Here is a 20,551-nt window from a genome sequence, read left to right on the forward strand (position 1 = left end):
ATGGAGATCTGAAGTTTAAAAGACAGAAGTAGTTAAAGGGTAAAATCCTCTCTGGCCCCAGATGTTAGTGAGCCACTGCGAGGCTGGTATTCGAACCTAATGGTAATAGGAATTGTGGAGCCCCTACTATTGCATTACTCTGACTACTCTCAGGTCACCCGGTCTGCTTGCGGCTTCGGGGCGGGATCGGGGGCGGAGCGTCCGCCCAAGTCCGCGGAGGAAGCGGAGGCCTTGCCTCGCCGCTCATTGGTTGCGGCCGGCAGGTGCATCCTCAGCCAATCCTCGTGCCGGGGGCGGGACCGTCGAGGCTCACCTGGCTCCCGCCGCGCCCCGCAGCTCATTGGCGTCCGGAGCCTCAAAGCACCTGTGAGTTCGTAGAAGTTCTGCCAGACTCTAGCCCGGCCCAACTCAGCTAGATCCAACTCAGCTAGATCCTACTCAGCCCCCGCCCGGCCTGCCATGGGCCCTCGGTGCCGCAACCTCTCTGCGCTCCTGCTGCTGCTGCAGGTACGTTGGGTCCCCTGACTGCGCGGGATGCCTTCCGGCTCCATAAGCCGCGCCCCAGCCCCCAAACTCCTCTCTCGTCTTCTCCTGTCGTCCCCTGTTTCCTCTTATTCCAAAAAAGTTTGGGTCCAAAGGGCCTGAATGGCCCGGAAACTGCGCCGCGCTCAGGACTCCATGGGGAAGGGAGTGGGAGAGGGAGCCAGTGAGGGTGAAGGGCGAGCGCGGCTTTGCGGACGGCCTCCCGCAAATGCCAGAGGTAGGGGCGCGCCTCACTGCAGCCTCCGGGTACTCGGATGGGCGACAGGCGGGGAGTAGAGGGCATGGAGCAGGGTGGGCGTCGGGGTATGGGATGGGGAGCCCTGGTGTAAGTCCGGGCGGAGCTGGGAGTAGTGGGAACGAGGAAAGGAAAGCGGAACCAATAGATAAAGGCACCTACCCTGTAAAGGATAGTGAATAGGTATGCCCCCCACCCCCTACCCCCACCCGGGATAAGGAAGGGTGTAAAGAGGTTGGAGCACCCGCGGTCTAGGGAGAGTGGAACTGGGAAGAGTAAAGATGCCTCCAATGAAATTGAAAAGGAGACTGAAAGGAAAGGGGTGCTGAGGCTGGAAAAGGTGAGCCAGCAGCCTTCCCTCCTGAGAAGTCCTGGAGGCTTGGCGGCCACAGGTTTCTGAATGAAAGAGTTTCACGTGGCTGGCTGGCTGCCCTGTGGGGAGGAATGGGGGGAAATGGGGGTGGCGGAATGGGGGTAAATGGGGGTGGGGAAATGGGGATGGGGGAAATGCGGGAGAATGGAGGGGGTGGGGGGTTGGGGGTGGGTGGGCCCACCCCTCCCACAGTCCTGGTGCCAGCAGAAGGAAGGGAGGCGCTGTTGGTTTCGATGTGGGTAGGAGGAGACCCCCGCTCACCAAGTCACCCCGGTTTCATACCTTTCCCCTACCCCAGGTGTCATCGTGGCTCTGCCAGGAGCCGGAGCCCTGCATTCCTGGCTTTGGTGCTGAGAGTTACACGTTCACCGTGCCCCGGCGGAACTTGGAGAGAGGGCGAGTCCTAGGCAGAGGTGAGGGCGCGCCGCCAGTGTCCCTGAGCCGGGTGGGGTGGGAGTGGGCAGGGTCGGAGAAGCGGCGCTCCTACGCCCGCGGGCTGGACTGGGCGAGCGAACTGGGCGAGCACCGTCTTTCCTGGCTCAGGTGACACCCTTTGTAGATTACACAGATGCGGGGATCTAAACTTTTGCCAGGATAAAGCGTTGGGTTTGAGGGGCTGTCTTGTATGGTTGACTTAGTTATGGGGGACACTTATTAGGGGTCTTCAGTGTGTCCCTTATTATCCTGACCACTTTAAGACAGTCTGTCCTTTCCAACGTCTAAAACCTGATGTGTGGGAAGAGGGTGGTGGGGGAGGTGATAATTCCCGTTTTTTACAGATGAGCAAATGAGAGACTCAGGAGGGTGGAGTCCACTGGCCCCAGGGTCAAAGTAGGAATCTGATCTAGATTCTGACTTCCAGGCCGCATTCAACATCTCTGGAATGACTGAGGAGTCCTCTCTTGGTTACTAGGCTGTGGCTTTTGCTCATAGAGATGAAGTTTTTTTTTTTATACAGGTACTGTTTCCCCAAGGAATAGTGGCACGTGCGCGCGGCGCGCAGGCCTGTGTGTGTGTATGTGTGGTTTTTTGGTGTTTTTTTTTTTTTTTTTTTTTAAAGCCTGGTAGCCCTGACTTAGGGAATGAAAAACAGACACAGTGTACTTCTGGGTCTTATCACTGTGATAATCAGGATTCTAGATTTTGCTTTGTTTCACTTTGCCCGGGAGTGAGAGCAAGGAAAGGTTGGTTTCTCTTTTGGTTTCACTGATCTCCAGGTGCTTATTTTCTACCAAAGGACTTTCTCCTTCTTGATTTAGTTGATTGGGTGAGTATCATAACAATAAAAGAAACATTTTTTGAAAGGATTCACCCACAATAACCCTAAGGGAGTTCACTGTTTATTCTTCCAGTCTTTGGCCATGTGAAAAATGCAGCAATCATGCTATATATATTTTTTTTTTTTTAACTTTGGAAGTTGTTCCAACAGTAGGCGACTTTTTTTTTTTTTAAACAGACAAACTGCAGCTTGACTGATTAAACATATTTGTTTTTTTGAGGCCCGTCTGTGTTGTGTGGAGCTTTCTATTGGGTCAAAAAGGAAAAAAATCTAGTGTTGTCTGCTTGATTTTGCAGTGGGTCCCCCATTACTTGGCCCATTTCAGATTGGTGTTCTGCCGGGCCCTGCTGGACCCCAGGAGTGATTGAGGACTTAAAGGAATACCCCACCATTGCCCTTGGTATTTCCCATTCCAGCAGGTTGATGAGAAATGTCCCGAAATGTCCCAGGACCTGCTTAGAGGACACTGTGGTCTATGGGCACTTAGGTGGCAGTGTGGGTGGCCAGGGATGGGTATCAGTGGGGAGCAAAGACTGGCTTCTGGGAGGAGGCAAAGTTGACTGAACCTTGAATTCAGGGCAAAGTTTAGAAACTGTGTGTACATCTGTGTGTGAGGTGTTGCGACACAAGTATTGGTCACTTTGTTTTCTTTCACCAAGACATCTGGTAACACCAAAGGTGGGCTAGTCTAGTTTTTATCCCCCACCCCCACCACCAAGTCCTTATATCTGACATGATATTGTTATTTTTACATGATAATATTATTACATGATAATAATACAAATATTATTATTATATTATTATTAATAGCCACACCTATTCACTTTTGAACCAGACTCTGGGGCAGGTGTATCACATATTTCACCTCATTGAATCTTATGTCGGTGGGCACCATTGTTATTTATGTTTTGAGATGAGGAAACAGGAATTGCCTCATAAGGCAATTCCATACTCTGCTCAGGGATCAACAGCTGGCCTTTCTCCCATTCCTTCTTCCTCTCAATCTCAAAAAAAAAAAAAAAAAAGAAAGTGTATTTGGGGAACTCCTGTGCATTGTGAAGTCCTCCTCCCTGTGTGCCCTGGAGAGCAGAGGTGGTGATGGACCCGGACCCTGACGGGGGCTGGTGGTGAGGGAGGTGGACCAGACCCGGTGGGAGGTGGAAGGAGCCTGTAGCTCGTGGTGTTGATGGGAGAAGCAGCCTCTGGAATCCTGGCGCTCATGACGTTGGTTCCAGTTCTGTTTATGTCTATACACCTGGTGGCTCAGTAGTAAGGAGTCCATGTGCCAATGTAGGGGACCTGAGTTCAATCCCTGGGTGGGGAAGATCATCTGGAGGGGAAAATGGCAACCTGCTCCAGTATTCTTGCCTGAAAAATCCCATGGACAGAGGAGCCTGGCGGGCTATCGTCCAAAGGGTCAGACATAACTGAGCACACGCACAGAAACACACACACCTAGCCCCACTCAACAGATTTCCTGACGTTTAATTTTTTTGGCCTTTTTTGGACCATAAGGTCTCTTTCCAACCCATTGTGGACTTGCCCCAGGATGGAAGTGCCCTTCTGGTAAAAACATGCAACTTCAGGGAACTGGCTTTGCGATTTTCAAAAGGCAACCAGGATTTAGGGAGGCAGCCTCATTCCCTTTGGACATTCCAGGAAGATGGAGGCTTGGGATATTATTAGTGCCAGGTTTAAACATTGGCCTCGTGGGAAATTTGCTGCATGGGAGTGTGAGAACAAGGAGACTGTGATGTTATGTCTATAGGTGGCTGAAGAATGTCAGAAATAGGGTTTTGACCAAACTCAGGGGGTCTTGGGGTGTAGTTTTCTGGGTCCTGTGCCCTGTGAAATGGCTGAACCCCACCATCTCACTCAGCTTTGTATTTATTACTTTGGTTTCTCTCCAGGTTTTAGAATGGAGAACGTTCAAACAAACAAAAAACACCAAAAGCACAACTGTACATTGGTCTTCAGAGTTTCTGATCAGTTTCCTTTTTTTTTTTTTTTTAAATACAAACTTGTTTGTGAAACCCAGGCGTTAGTTTCGGGTCTCAGGAGTATTATCCCAGGGCACTCAGCTTTGAGTTGATTGAGGGGTGGTGTTTAAAAAAAAAAAACACACAAAAAAAAAACCAGGCAGGCTTTCAAACTGATGGTTTCTTTGCTTCGCTTCCTCCGCCACCTGGCTTTAGGCAAACAGGGCTTATATTTTGCATTTGAGCTCTGACTGCTTGATGGATGGCCCTTGCTCACAGGCACCCACCTGTGCGGGTTAAATACACCCATTTCCCCCTCCTTCTAAAAGATGTGCTGAAAGGTGATGGAAACAGTATGCAGGCCCCCTAATTAAACCAGGCTTTAAAAAACAAATATGGAAGCCTGCCTGGGGTTACCTTACATCATAAGATGCCCATAAGATCCCTGCCTCTCAAACTCCTAGACGTCACTTCCCCTTACTGGCTCTGTGACAAGAATTGGTGCCTAGACCCTGGGGAAGGAGATTAATGGACCATCATCCTGCCCTTGCCTTTGTGTCTCATGAGAAGTGGCAGAAAAGACCTGAGGAAGGCCACCTAAGGAAGACTGGTGGCTACTGCTTCTCTACTGGCCACTAGAACTGCCTTTCCCCTCTGCTAGGGAAATCCCTGTTTGCTTTTTGGGGCTTTTTATTGGGTGAACCTTTTTCTGGAATGTTCCTTCCAGCCTCAGATATGCCAGATGCTGAAATAATCAGCTCTCAATCTCCCAGAAGCTGCCAAAACCCAAAAATCCCTTAGAGGCAACTATCACAATCAGACTTCCTGGGTTTCCACTCTGCCTCCACCCCCATCTCCATTCAGGGCTGTAGGCTGGAGACCGTTGGGTTGGGGCTGATTAGGATAGTGCCAGGAGTTGAAAGACCAGACTTGAATTTCCACTACTAGCTGTGTTCAGTTCAGTTGCTCACTCGTGTCCAACTCTTTGCAACCCCATAGACTGTAGCACGCCAGGCTTCCCTGTCCATCACCAACTCCTGGAGCTTGCTCAAACTCCTGCCAAGTGGGTGATGCCATCCAACCATCTCATCCTCTGTTGTCCCCTTCTCCTGCCTTCAATCTTTCCCAGCATCAGGGTCTTTTCCAGTAAGTCAGTTCTTTGCATCAAGTGACCAAAGTATTGGAGTTTCAGTTTTAGCATCAGTCCTTCCAATGAATATTCAGGACTGATTTCCCTTAGGATGAACTGGTTGGATCTCCTTGCAGTCCAAGGGACTCTCAAGAGTCTTCTCCAACACCACAATTCAAAAGCATCAATTCTTCAGCACTCAGCCTTCTTCAACTCTCACATCCATATATGACTACTGGAAAAACCACAGCTTTGACTGGTATAACGGTGTGACCTTGGGGAAATCATGTTACTTCTATGAGCCTGTTTCCTTATCTGTAAAACTGGGGGGCGGGAGGGCAATCATACTTAAACAGAATTGTTGTGAGGATTAAATTTGCATATTTGTTTCTTCACTTGGATTCTCTGGTCAACAAATGTGAGTTGAGTGCAGATTGAGTGTCATCATCAGGCTGGATCTGGGATTACAGTCATGAATAAAGCTGATGTGGGTTGAACATAAAGTGAGAAGGATGTAAGGAAACAGGGAAGAGTCATTAAATGGCTCATATTTCTTAAGGACAGAGTATGCACTCATTCTTTTGAATAGATGAATGAATGAATATTCACTACCTCTCACCCCTTGGTTTATTGTTCTCATCTCAAACTGTGGCCTGGGGCTAGCCTCTGGTATTGATTGTAATTGTCAAGGAGAGTGGGGTCTGTTAGAACTTTTAAAAGATGCTTGTGAGAGCTTCATGTCCAGCCAGCGGCTCTTGAGGCTGGGGTATAGTGATAAGTGTGTCTAAGGATATAGGGTACTGAGTGCTTCCCTCTGAAAGCCAGCGAGGGCACAGAGGGCAGACCTCAAACCTGATTCTGGAAATGGAAGGGCAGTTATTAGACATTAAAAAAAAAATTTTTTTTTGGTCTTTGGTCCATTAAAAAAAAAAATTGTGGTGTGTCTCTTCTTTTCCCTCCCCCCTCTCTCCTTTTCTCTTGTTACTAATTGAAGTTTTCCTTTTATATACTTCAGCTTTTGCTTGTTACTGTTGGGAGCATTTTAAGCCCCCTCTTTCTGTTGTTTCCTCTTCCCTTTCCTTCCTCATATCACCCTCAATCCTCCACTCCCCCACCTCTCAAGGCCCAAGAAGATTCAGAAGGTTCTTGAGTCAGACTGCCTAGACTGGAATCAGGAATTCCTTGCCAGCTGAGAGACGTTGGCCCAGGACTTTCTAAACCTTGGATTCCCTTTCTGTTAAATGGGCGTAATAGTTCGCGTGTCATCTTGTGTATCAGGTGCCCAATGAAGGTGACACATTAAAGCCCCTAGAGTATTTGGTGCCTTCTGTTTGAGACTCTCCCTCGTTTTAGCTTTGGTTCAAACATTTCCCTGTGTGCTCTCCCACGCAGCAAACCAGCCAAACCAGTTTCCTCACTCTCCCTGTTTCTGTGTTAAAGCAAACACTACTCTGCCAACAGCAAACAGTGACTAGACCAAAGTGCCCTTTGCGTGGAAAGGAAATGTTGCAGTATTTTCTTGCTTGCCGCTGTGCAGTGTACTGGGAGGTGGGAGGGGAGGCTGGGGTGGGCTTGCCTGGGGACCTGCCCATAAATGTTGTTCAGAATTGGGGTGGGAGGGGTCAGTGGGCAAGGAACAACTGGGTCAGGGCAGGGGCCAGAAAATGAGGATAACCTTGAACCTGGAAGCCTTTGCTTGGTTTTGAAACATATTTCATAGTGCACATGGCTTAAGGATGCCTGTCTTTTCCTCGGTTTCAAAAAGTGCTGTGCCTCAGCCCCTGAGACCCTGGCTAAGCATCAGATTACTTCAAAAATCCCCTGCAGGTTCACTGAGCTACAGTCTCTGAAAGGGGCAGTTCTGACAGGGCATTTTAAAAAGCTCCCCAAAAGTCTACCTGATTCATCACCCCAGACTACTCCAGAGGCTTGATCCCGAGTGTTTGATGAGTAAATACCCAGCGGCAGCCAGGGTGTGGGCGTCTGTTGTCCAGGGCTCCAAGGGCACCCTTGATCCAGAAGGGTAAGACTGATCTTTCCGCCATGCCAGTGAAGGAGACCTCTAGGGCTGATGGGTAGAGCCCATGGGATGGAGATGGGGGGGCGCTGGGAAGTAGCCAGTACACCAACCTCTCCCCACTGTACACCCAGTGCTGGGGGTCTTCAGGGAGATTCCAGAAATTCTCTGAGACTCCCCGCCCCCCACCAGTGGCTATTCCCATTTACTGGAGAAAGTCATTGTGTGGGAAAATATTCAGAGGATTGGAGCAGCAGTCAGTTATACCCCTGCACCTTGGTGAATGAGATGGTGGTCCTTTGCTGGGAAGAGAGAGGAAAGAGCAGCAAGTTGGAGAAGGAAAATTAAGTCTTGGTTAGGAGAGAGTTTCTAAAGACCCAGAAGTGGCATCATCTTGGAGGCATTTGGGACTTTCAGGTCTGGAGTCTGAAAGAATAGCAGGCATCAGTATAAATGGGAATTTGTATAGGGCAGTGCTCCTTTTCCCTTAATCTCGTGTCAGTAGGTGCAGAGATGTTACAGGGACCCCGCACACTGGAGGAGAACGTGATGGAAGGGCTGTGCTGAGGGTATTTATCTGGAGGCGGCCAACAAACAAAAAATACAAGTATTTGTTTCTAACCAGTATTAGGAGCGGGACCTGCAAAAGCGGGGTCCTCACAGACCCGACAGCTGAGCTAATCCTCCCGGTGGCCCAAGGCAGGAAGTGTTGTTATCTCCTTGACTCAGAAGTTGGACAGCTTGTCGGCTCACCCAGCCAGGTAGTGGCAGGGCTGGACTTTTATCTTCTGAAACCTGTGCCCTTTCCCACGCCCCTCGACCGCCCTGTCGCCACACTGCATCTCCAGTGAAACTGACTCACCTTAAAAAAAATAATAATCGTTTTATATTTTTTTTTGATTGCCCTGGGTCTGTGCTGCTGTGTGCAGGGTTTCTCTAGTTTCAGAAAGAGGCGGCTGCTTTTCGTTGTGGTGCTCAGGCTTCTCTTTGCGGTGACTGCTCTTGTTGAGCTTGGGCTCTAGGTGCATGGGCTCTGGTAGTTTCAGCTTTCTAGTTGTCCACTAGTAGAAACTAGTAGTTTTCTAGTAGTTTCACGGTTCTAGTAGTTTCGAACCGAGTCCCCTGCATGGCAAGAGGGACTCTTAACCCCTGGACCACCAGGGAAGGCTGCTAATTCACCTTTTTGAGGCGAATTCCTTCTCCCCTTTAAAAAACAGGTGTTCACACCCTTTGCATTTCACTTTTAGTTGTGATGCTAGAATTCAGCCTGTTTTTTTGAGGACCTCTTTTGTCTTTCACCTCTGAGCCATTTTCAGCCTCTGTCCCTTTTGACTTTCATTCAGAAAAATGCTAGGTGAAGTGCACTTTTTTCCCCTTTCTGTCTTTTCGACTTTCTGGGTCTCTGAAAGTGCAATTATACTGGCATTCCAGGCGGGTTGGGAGGGAAAGTGTCCTAAACAAACTCATGTTCTAACCTGGGACCAACTCAAGGTGCGAGAGCCAGGCAGAGGTCTGGGTGTGGATCTGTCCACACCAGGAAGAGGGAACACATGCCTGGGTCCCTGTGAGCTCAGGTGTCACTGCTGGGACCACCTGGGACCCACCTGAAGAGTTGAACCTGTTCCCCCTGAGGAAAACCATAAATGGTGGCCAGCCCAGGATCCTGTGGGATAATTGGCCAAGGTCTAGATAATCATTAGTGGGCTTTGTAATTAGAGGAGCATGTAACAGGCCGAAAGCCCTTCAGATTTACGATACCTGGGCAAGTTGAAGGCTAAGAGGAACACCTGTTTCTGTGGTTTGGCACTCAGACACACTGATGCACCTCCTCTGTTCCCAGGAGAGTTTTCCCAAAAGACTTTTTTTTTCCCCCCAGCGTCTTCACATCGACGTTGCAACAGCCTCCCCTCTGGTTTCCCTGCTTCCTCTGCCCCTCCCACAACACAGTCTTATCTCTCTTTTTTTTCCCCCCAACACAATCTTTTCTCCACTCAGCAGTCAGAGTCATGGCTTTTAAAATTTCAGTTAGAGACCATCACTCCTATTCAATAAGTGCCAATAGTTTCTCATTTTACACAGGGTGAAAACCAGTCTTTTCTCAAACTTACAAGCCTTCCACAATCTGCCTCCCTTACCCCACCCTCCCCCCGCTCCACCCCTTACCTCTTGCCCTGACTGTATTTAGAACACATCAGGCACACTTATGCCTCAGGGCCTTTGCACTGTCTATCATCAACAGTAGCTTCCCCCTGCCAACTGCATGGCTCATTCCTTTATGTCTTCAAGTCTCTGCTCAAATATAACCCTCTCAATTAGGCCTTTCTTGAACCCCGTGTTTGAGGCGGTAACCCTTTCCCCCTTCTTTGCTTCATTTTCTTCTGTATTGCTTTTCACCATCTAACAAATATTTCACTTATTTCTCCTGTCTACCATCAGTCTCCTCCCACTAGAACAAGAGCTCTAGGGGCCAGGGGCTTTTTGTCTTATTGAGTTCACAGGCTGTATTGGTATTGCACCTGGAATTGTTCCTGACACATATTTGGTGTCAGTAACTATTTGTTGAATGAATGAATGAGGTTTCAGAGTGTACATATAGGTATGTACATATCTTTTGCTTTTAGAAGTTATTCCACTGTGGTGCCTTTTTCCGAAGAAATTGAGATACAATTGACATATATTAGTTTCAGGTATTATTGTGCTTTTTATTTTAAAGAAAAGAGGAAATTTTCTCAGTATCAGTCACAGAAGGGACACGAGGAGAAGAGGATCTTCTCAGGGCCTGTGTCTCCGCTTGGCACTCCCCAGTTTCTCTGAGCCCTGCACATCCCTGGTGTAACCTTACCTCATTGTCTTGTCACAAAACAGCTTGCAGACTAGAGCGGAAAGGTCAGATGAGCCATTTCTTCCCCACACTTCTTGGTGTAAAGAAGCACCTGATCAAAATCTAAACAAGAGATCTGAGCCCGCCAGAGCCATCTGTTTGGCTTCCTATTGTCTGGGTGACACCTTCCTTGAGCAGGGCTTCCAGATACACCCAACACCTTCCCGGGTATCCTTCAGGCCCATTAATTCTTCAAGACTCAGTTTCCGTTCTTCCAGTTCTTGGCAATGCACAGGAGCCTGGAGGGAGCTGGTAGAGAACTGGAAGATGCAAAAAACTCAAAGACAATAATCCTTTATTCTTATGACATAAGACTTGTTATCATAACACTGTATGGGTAGTACGTGCTCTTCCCCAATGCTGTCTCTCCCTTACACCTCACAAAGCCAGTGGTAAGTGACAGACCCTGAGCAGCTGCAGTTCACACAGACCAGAAGTAGGAGAGCCTGGCTGCTTGTTCAGTGGCTATTGGACTCCAAAGTCTGCACTCTTCACAGCAGGAAAAGCCAACTAAGCAGACGGTCTGTGAGCAGCCAAGTGAAAGCGATGGATAGTTCCTGCTCTGAATGACTCGGAGAGACATCCCTTGGGATGACTGAGGCATTCCTTTGTCCATGGAACAAGTTCATGCTGGGCACTTACCTAGCACTGCACTACACATTGGGGATCTTGTTGTTCAGTTGCTCAGTCGTGTCCTGTTCTTGGGGATCTCACAGAGGACAAAAGACAATCCCTGTCCTCGTGGATTTCCTTCCCTTCTCATTGGAGGGGCCTGGGGGAGGCAGTTGGATCTTGATCTATGGAAGGGAAAGAAAATACTGCAGGAAGGGTGATAAGAATTGGGTGTGCTGGGGTGGGGGGATTTGAGGGAGGTCTTCACTAAGAAGAAAGACATTAGTGTAAAGACCTGAAGAAGTGAGACGCTGAATATGTAATTAGAATTGGGCTGTTTCTTGAGAGAGCGGGACTTTCCACGTCCTTTCTTTTTCTTTTGGCTGGGCAGCATGAGAGAACTTAGTCCCCTGAATAAAACCCTCGCCCCTTGCAGTAGAAACGGGGAATCAACGAATGGACCACAAGGAGAGTCCCTCCCCACATTCTTTAAGGCCACATTGGTGCCAGGTAATGACCATACTCTGGGCAGGCATTTTTCTAGAAGAATAATCCTGAGAACTAATTGTCACAAAAACCAGGATCCAGTTCTTCCATGCTACGCACCCCACTTCCCATGTTGGGGTGTGGCCCGAGAGGATTGCGGCTCCTCATAGTTTCTTCCTCATGGCAGAGGGGGCCGGGGGAGGGTCACATGTCTACCAGGGTCCCAGGACCTGACAGTTAGAATGAAGCCTGGTTTCATACGAGGTTTTTCAGACAGCAGACTTCCTCCCCCACAAATTCTTCATCACAACTGTGTGGGAGTCTTTGAAAAGGGAATGAGTTGACCAACTTGTTTGTGGAAAAGCTGTGGCTTTTCCATAGAGAACATCACCCCTTGAGTCAGCTTGGTCTAAGAACCTGAGCCCTATTGACAGCTGGGGCAGGGCCCTGAATCACGGCCATCGAGAGGCCTCTCCCGGTGAGGTTATTGTATCAGAGATTGAATCAACTCCCTGACATCACCTCTCATGGTCACAGGTACTCTTGGTGCTGGCTCTTACTCATAAATCCTGGGAGATACTGGCCCTAGATCTCTGCATTCTTAACAAGGAGCCCGCGGCCTTGTGGGAATGACTGGGTTCAACAGCTGCTGGGGAGGGTCATGTGGTTGATTTCATTCCCACCCCACCTCCTGGGCCTGTCATCATGACTAAACTTTATAGAGAAATGAGAATTTGTGGGTGTGCTTCCTGTACCTTTTGCCTTCTCAAGTCTGCCTTTCTAAAGAAATGCTCTTTTGTGCCTCACAGATGGATATTTCAGAGCTTCTCAGAGTCTTTGGTTTTGAAACTTCTGTGTAAATTGTGCTGATTTTTCTTTGGACTTTGGAATTCAGTTATGGTTTCTTTTATCTCCCCTCTGCTAATCTTCTTGCCTAAGCCATGGGAGTACTTAAGACTTTGGGAATTAAATACCTGGGGAGGCTGTTCAGCTTAGAAAACTTACATCACTTAGCAGGTGTGAGTCTTGACTCTTAGTTTCAACAGAGATTTGATATCAAGGTTGTGGCTTTCATCTTCAGCATTTATTTCTCTTTTAACCTGTGAAATGAAGGAGTCAGCCTCCCTGAGCCTCCGAGAATGAAGATGAATTGGGGAGGGTGGAATGAGAAACAGGTTTGCCTGGGTTCAAATCCTGATTCAACTCTTGCCTTGTGTCCTTGGCAAGTTACTTAACCTTTTTGTGCCTCAGTTCCCTCACCTGTAAAAAGGGGATAAAATTGTAGTTCCCACCTCACGGGGCTGCTATGAAGATTCAATGAGTTAACGGACATAAAGTGCTTTCAGTGCCTGGCACACAGCAAACACTCTTTTAAGTACTCAGTTTTTATTATTAGATGTTTCCACTTTAGACTTGTGTCAAGGGGGTAAAAAAAAAAAAATGTAAAGAGCGAAGGAGCCAGATAGAAGAACTGAGGATGAGGAGAGCTACATCGCCTTGTCACTTGGCTTCCTGACCTCCCCAGATCTAAGACACTCTTGACCCAGTGTCTGTTCAAGGGCTAGTTGTCTGTCTATAGTTCTTGATCCCTTGGAGATAACCAGGGATGTATTATTTATGGTTGGAAAGATAAGGGGTCTGAGATGGAGTGTGGATGTAATAAGACCACCGTGCAGTTAGTTGTTGGTGCTGGGCATTCAATACATGGGGCTCATCATTCTATTTTCTCTACTTTGGAATATGTTTTAAATTCTCCACTATAAAGCTTAAACCATTCAAGGAAAACCTAAATAATCTGTAAGAGAAAATTCAAACACCGCCCCCCCTTCTCAAGTGGCTGACATTAGCGATTTGGCGTACATCCTCCCAGACATTTTTCTAATCACTTACAGGACACATGTGCCTGTATTTGTAGGTTTTTAAAAAACTGAAGTTTTCTGCAAATGGCAATGTAAGATGTGACCATCAGTCTGTGGAGTTTTTTCTTCTCATTCTAACCTCAGGAAGGTGTTTTTAGTATCACAGAAGCCAACCAAGTCCCCTCAGTACAGTGTTTGAGTGCCTACTGTGTGCTCTGTGTTAGTCACAAAGTTTCTCCTGTCCCTGGGGGTTTGGAGGCAGGCGATGAGAGAGAGCTGTGGAAATGAGGTGAAGAGCATCAAAGTGCTGAGATGCCAAGTTATCAGACAATGGGTGCATTCACAACTCAGGTAGGGGAAGACCTGTGTGGGCTGGAGCAGCTGGCAGAGCTTCTGCAGGGGGAGGTGGGTCTGGGGTGTTGGGTGGCATGTGAGCAGGAAAGCGAGGGGGGGGGAGGCAATGGTGTGTCTGTTGTTGGCCAAGGGAGGGGGGGTGCCTTTAGCCTAGGTGGAGGGAAGGGACCTCTCACGCAGACTCTGGGAGCCAGGAATATGACACAGGGGATGTTTGGGTGATGACTCAGGTAACGGAGGTAAAACTGAGCTTCCTGTCCTAGAGCCCCACCAGGAGGGTCGGGGGCTATCAGGACCACCCTGTCCCCCATGGCTTTTCCGGCCTGGCCTCTGGCTGACAAAGGCCATAAAAGGACTATATCACAAGGCTGCTGCTGGCTGGCTGGGTGGGGCCCTGTGGGCAGAGACCTGGGCAGGCTGGGTGAACCCGGGGAACAGGAGCAGCAGGTTCTCCTCCCTCTGTCTGCCCTGGGGCCACTGGACTGACTCAGTCCCAGGCTCCTCCGAGGCCATTTGGAGTGGCCTCAGATAACCAGAAATGAGCCCCACCATCCGTGTGGCCCTCAGGCCAGCATGGTCTACCTGTCTGTCCCTCAGCCACTCCAAATGCTTATCCGAAATCCACTACTGTCCCCAACTTTGCTTCCCTTCTCAACAAATGACAACACCTGTTCTATTCATCATTCATTCAAATGGCACACCAGTTCTATTCATTCATTCGTTTCGTTCATTCATTCATTTAATAAATAATGGTAGTTGTTATGTGCTAAGCACTGATCTAGGACTTAGGGTACAGCAGAGAACCAGAAACATAGGAATCTCTTTCTGTGTGGAGTTTGTATTCTAGTGCATTGATGGGAACAGGCAAGAGACATAATAAATACGTGAAATGTTTAGGGTGTTTAAGAATGAGCAGTTGCTGAGAAGTGGTGGGTGGTCTGAGAAGAGCCTCATGGAAGGGGTGCTTTGAGCAAAGATCCAGAGACGTGAAGGATCAGGATATGTGGGTAAGTGTGTTCCAGACCCTGGGAGTGGCAAGTGGAGGCCTGGGGCAGAGCAGGAGAGTCCAGAGCCCTGTGAGTGAGGATTCCAGGGATCGGGGCAGGGGTGATGGGAGGGGGCCTTGTGTCTCTCCACTGCAGTCCAGATCCAGTCCCCATATCCTGCCAGCTCTGTCTTCTCACTGCTGCGACCCGCCCCCTGCCCCCCCCCAGCTCTATTCTGGGCCCTGAGATAGTCCTCAGGGAGGACTAGACTGGTGGTTGTAGCTTGGACATTGCCCTCTGACCGTCCAGGCTCTGGAGGTGAGCTCCGAGGAGGCCTGGGGCCTCTCCCGGGCTTCTCATTGATGGGGCCCATGGGTCCCTCCCCAGGGTATCTGGATTCTTCACGCCTCTACCGGCACACTTTTCCTATGCTCCCTGCCTGACTAACTCCTCTCTCAGGGCCAGCTCAGTGGTTACTTCCTCCAGGAAGCCATCCCTGATCTTCTGCTCTCAAGACGTGAGTCAGAACATCCCCCTGTCTCCCCAACACCTTCTCAGGTTCAGATCCCCTGGGTTCTCCTTCCTCCCCACCCACCAGGCTGTGTGCCTTGAGATGTGTCCTCAGCATGGCGCCTAGAATGTAGTTAACAATAAGTAGTCCTCTGAGGGGCCCATTTGCTGTGGAGAATGAGGGTTTAGGGTCCCTGGGGATGGGGTAGTGAATTATAATGTGGATGAGGAAGCCAGATTCCTAGTCTTTGATCTTTTCCACTGGATTTTGATCTTCCTCTTCTGAAAAACAAACTAAAAAACCCCACTTTCAGCTGAGCTTAGATGCAATCCCTGTGGTCATCCTTTTAAACAGTAATGGAATTTTTTAAAGTTTCATCCTCCCCTCCCTCCGTGGCTGTTTGCTTCCTAAAGATAAATCAGTTGTTAAAAGCAGCTCAATTGAAAGTGTTCAATTCCTGCTTTTTACATGGAAGGGAAGTTAGGGTGATCTGAACGCTACTGCTTTTTTGAGTGTTTGCTTAGCATCAGCCAGGGACTGAACCCAAAACTTCAACTCAAGTTTGCAATCTGCTGCGCCTGCCCTGTGCTAGGCATTCAGACCAGGCCTTGGGAAGACACAGGTCACAGGTGAAAAATCTACCCACTGTGCAGATTGTCCATTCTAGAAGTGAAGGAGGAGGGACAACAAACAGTAAGTAGTGTCAGAAGGTGGTTGGTACACGCCTGGAAAGCCTGAGTGAGCAGGGTGGGTGGGAGAGGAGTCTTGATGGGGGGGTTGTACCTGTAATTTTGCTGTAGGTCCCAGGCCCCTTCCATTGCACAACTCAGAGGTGGGGGTGAGAGAAGGAACGGCGGGCATTACTTGGGGTGTCTGGGCAGTTGAGGAAGTGGCTGGGAGGGTGAGGGAAATGGAGGAGGGCAGACAGAACTGGAAGAGGGTTGTGGGTGTCTGTGTGGGAGGGGCTCGGGGGACTGGGAATAGGTGGGCAGGGGGAGGGGTGGGCTGATGTGGTCATTCAAGGCAGATGTCTCTCACTCCCTTTCCCCACTCCTTGGAATGTGGTCACCCAGGCTCTGCCCTTTGAAATGCTGATGCATTAATTAACAATTGTTTACAGGCTTTCAGCCCGAAAGTGTTAAACCCTTTATTCTGGGAAACAGGTCTCAGTCTTTATCTGCTTCAGAACCACCTGTGGAACTAATTAAAAATGCGGGCTGCTGGGTCTCACCCCCTCAGCGTTGCCAGTTTATAAATCTGGGTGGGATCTAGGAATCTGCATTTTTAAATAAGCTCCACTCAGTGCTTGCTTTAGAGGTCCCAGGATGGCACTTTAGACCTGGACTAGAGTCGGGCTCTGTGGGAAGACTTAGAGGTATAGACTCAGTGGGTCCTTCCCTCCAGAGAAGGAGTCAAGAGGGCTAAGGGGACTTGAGGGGATTTTTTTCCCCCCCTTTAACACACTCTCCAAATGATTCTTGGTGGTGGTGGTGAAGGGACCAGAGTCTATGAACCTACCCAAAGCTGTAGACAAGATGAGTGTGTGTGCGTGCAGTTTTTGGCTCAGAGGATCCATAGCTTTTATCATATTCTGAGGCACTCAAGTTTCCCCAAAATAGGTGATCAAGCCTTGGCTGTTTGTGGAATAATCAGTCTGAAGTGGGAACCAATTCCAGGTCCATTGAGGCAGGGGTGAAGGGAAGTTAAGGTTGAGGGCTACAAACTCCCCAAGTGTTCTTGGAGAAGCAAATAGGAACAAAATATGTAAGACGTCTGACAAACAGCAAAAACGTTGGAGGAAGAATTTCAGTGTATTTGGGGAGGAGTCATCTGTTCATCCAGCCATCCTGCCATCCAACCATATTCATTCTTCCATTCGGATAGTCACTGGGCATCTGCTTTATCCAAGATCTTAGCCATCCAGGCTGCTGGAGCAGGGAGGGCAGCCCGGATAGCTCAGGCTGCTGGATGACTTGACAAGTTAACTTATATAGTTTTGGACCAAGGTGTCACTTACGAGCCTACAAACACAGCTCCTTAATTTATGAGTCGCCCAGCCCAATATTAAAATGCCTCACAAGCCCTCCTGCTATCCTGGCGAAGTCTGCATGAAACTCAAGTGGAGCAGAAAACAGATCCAACACGGAGATAAGGCAGCTGAAGTTTCAGGTTTAGGTCGGGCCAAGAAATAGTTGTAGGGACTTTCCTTACTGTGGACGGGGAGTAAGGTTGCTTTTCTATTTTTTTGGTGGGGGGAGGAAGGAGTGGTTTATGATTAATCCGTGTGGAATTTGATAACAGATCCAGAGACTATGTCAGACGTTTCAAATATTTTTATTTTGGAGAGCGCAATTGATCATGAACCCCAGGACTATTGGGTTGCCTTTGCTTACTATTGAACAGGCTTTCCCTAAAACATGTGATTCATCTCCTTTTCTGTCTTTCTTTTTTTAATAAGTAAGATTTTACAGAATGAACTTTTTGACCAGCCCAGTATTTCTGGACATGTCATGACTTTTATATATTGAACACTTTTTAAAGATTGATTTTTCTCTCATGGGAAAGTCCCCTGTTATAATTGGATCTGGTTTTTCCTTATATCCCGTGCCTTTTCTCAGCTAATCTACCTCAATGTCTGAATCACATAATTAAAGGATATTATAAAGAACCCTTCAGTTCTTGATACAAACTTGGTATTATGTATTTTTCATACCAACCCTATTATAATTATTCCCATTTGATGGATGAGCAGACTGATGATCTGCAAAATGGGACTACAGGGTGTCAGGCATTCACTGGGCAGTCAGAAATAGTACTGATTTTTACTATTATTGATAATTGTAAAATATAATATTTTTATTATTAGAATTGATAGAGCTCTTACTATTTTCTGAGCAGTGCCCTGAACCTTTGCAGAGCATTATATAATTCTCCCCACCACTCTTGAGGGAGTACTAGACTCCATTTGTGGATGAGGAAATGAGGCTCAGTGAGGTTCATTTAGCTTGGGGTCCACCGAGACACAGAGATCTGCTACTTAGAAGGCCTTAAGTCTCAGCTGATAAAGAATCCACCTGCAATGCAGAACACCCTTGTTCAATTCCTGGGTCGGGAAGATCCACTGGAGAAGGGATAGGTTACCGACTCCAGGATTCTGGCCTGGAGAATTCCATGGACTGTATAGTCCATGCGATCACAAAGAGTCGGACACGACTGAGTGACTTTCATTTTCACTTTTCAAGGCAGTCTTATCCTTTTCATGAGAGAAGCTGGTGAACTGGATCATCTCTTTTCCATTTTAGACAATGGTCAATGATGGTCAAGTTAGGATCCCCCAGAGAAGGGGGGTTCTCTTTCCCATGGTGCTAAATCTTCCTGAAACAATTCCTTTTTCAAGACTACTTTTTCTGCTTTAGAAGAATCATTTTATTATCATTTTTTAATTTTTTGACCATGCCAAGGCTTGCAGGATCTTTTTTTTTTTTTTTAAATATTTATTTGGCTGTTTTGGGTCTTAGTTGCACATGCTGGATCTTTAGTTGAGGCATGTGGGATCTAGTTCCGTGACCAGGAATCGAACCCAGGCCCCCTACATTGGGAGCACAAAGTCTAAGCCTTCGGGCCACTAGGGAAGTCCCCTTGCAGGATCTTAATTCCCTGACCAGGAATTGAATCCCAGCCCTTGGCAGTGAAAGCTCAGCCCTAGCTACTGGGCTGTCAGGGAGTTAATTACCTTTCAAGACTTCTTTAAGAACCTCTGGCCTGTGTTGGTCTCTTTCTTTACTTTGTTCATTCTCACCTCATTCCAATGAAGAATCATAAAGATGTGGGACAGGTACCTAGGTATATAATGCATGTGTCTCAGATAGGAATCAGAAATGGATTAAGGAAAAATAAAGATGAAAGTGAGGAGAGTTGAGTAGCCAGATGCTTGCCACAGAGCCTCTGTCCCAGCTAAAACCAGACCACTAATTTGACTCTGAGCTTGCTACCAGTCAAAACAGAACGAAATAAAATTAGTTGCATGATTGGGTTTCTGGGCATTAAGCACAAATCAGTGCTTTAGCTGGGAATCTGGCTGTTCCAAAGACCTTGAGCCTGCCTGAAATCCTGGCAGTACCTCTTATTCCCTTATCTTCCCCGTACCTCTTATATTGTAGTTGTCTTCATTATACAACTAGTATGTATTTGCTGTGGGGAAACATTAGACAATGTAGATAGCTAAGAAGGGAAAAAGTGTACATAGCATCACTACCTAGATAATACTGCAGGAAACGTTTTGGAGAAGGTTTCTGTTGCTGGACCTTGTAGGTGGTGATATCATATAAATGCCTGTGAAAGCAGTAATATGTAATGGTGGAGACTTTACTAAGGGTATCATTCCCCAGCACTCTGCTGCCTCAGGCCGCGGTGCCTGCTGTTTCCTGAGTCTGGGACACCCCTCCTTCCCCCAGGTATCCCTGGGGCTCTCTTCCTACTTCATTCAGATCATTCAGGTCTGTTCCAGGTTCACCCTCACCAGAGCCCGACTTGTGTAATACTGCACGTCATATCCTATCGCTGTACCGCCTTTCCCTGTGTGTGTGTTTTCCCTCATGGTCTTGGTTACTGTTCAACTTAAATATTGTCCATCATTTCCTGGTCTCCTTTTCTTAGTATGTAAGTCCCTTAAAGATGAGACTTAATCCGGTGTGTGTGTGTTTTTAATTAATTAGGCTGCATCTGGTCTTACTGTGGCACACAAGATCTTTCAGTTGCAGTATTCTAACTTACATTTGTGGCATGTGGGATCTAATTCCCCAACCAGGGATCGGACCCAGGCCCCCTGCATTGGGAGTGCAAAGTCTTAGCCACTGGCCCACCAGGGAAGTCCTGAGACTTAGTCTGTTTTATCCTTTGTTGCACTCCTAAGGCTCAGAATACTACCACACACATAGTGGTGGTGGTGCTTTAGTCACTTGGTCGTCTCTGACTCTTGCAACTCCATGGACTACCCTGCCAGGCTCCTCTGTCTGTGGGATTTTTCAGGCAAGAATACTGGGACTGGGTTGCCATTTCCTTCTCCAAGGGATTCCTGACCCAGGGATCGAACCTGGGTCTTCTGCATTGCAGGCAGATTCTTTACTGACTGAGCTACCAGGGAAGTCCACATAGTAGGTCTTATATATCTCTCATTTCTGTATTTATTACAGATATGATCTCTATCAGTAACTACGGATAAAGGCCTATATAAGTGTTTTATAGACAGAGATGTGTGTACATGTGGGTGATTCAAAACCGTGATCTTGCTATGCTGTACCTACTGAA

General features: G+C 47.9%; 1 protein-coding gene across 1 annotated transcript in view; it reads left to right on the plus strand.

Moving 5' to 3' along the window:
* Window positions 1-285: 285 nt before the first annotated feature.
* Window positions 286-20,551, plus strand: part of LOC133230354 (cadherin-1) — a 72,757-nt gene continuing 52,491 nt past the window's right edge. Inside the window, exons 1-2 of the mRNA XM_061387713.1 lie at window positions 286-507; window positions 1,450-1,564. Coding sequence (XP_061243697.1) covers window positions 460-507; window positions 1,450-1,564 — 163 coding nt within the window. The 5' untranslated portion in view covers window positions 286-459. The remainder of the gene's footprint in view (window positions 508-1,449; window positions 1,565-20,551) is intronic.

Source organism: Bos javanicus, chromosome 18 (assembly GCF_032452875.1).
Source record: "Bos javanicus breed banteng chromosome 18, ARS-OSU_banteng_1.0, whole genome shotgun sequence".
NCBI lineage: Eukaryota > Metazoa > Chordata > Mammalia > Artiodactyla > Bovidae > Bos > Bos javanicus.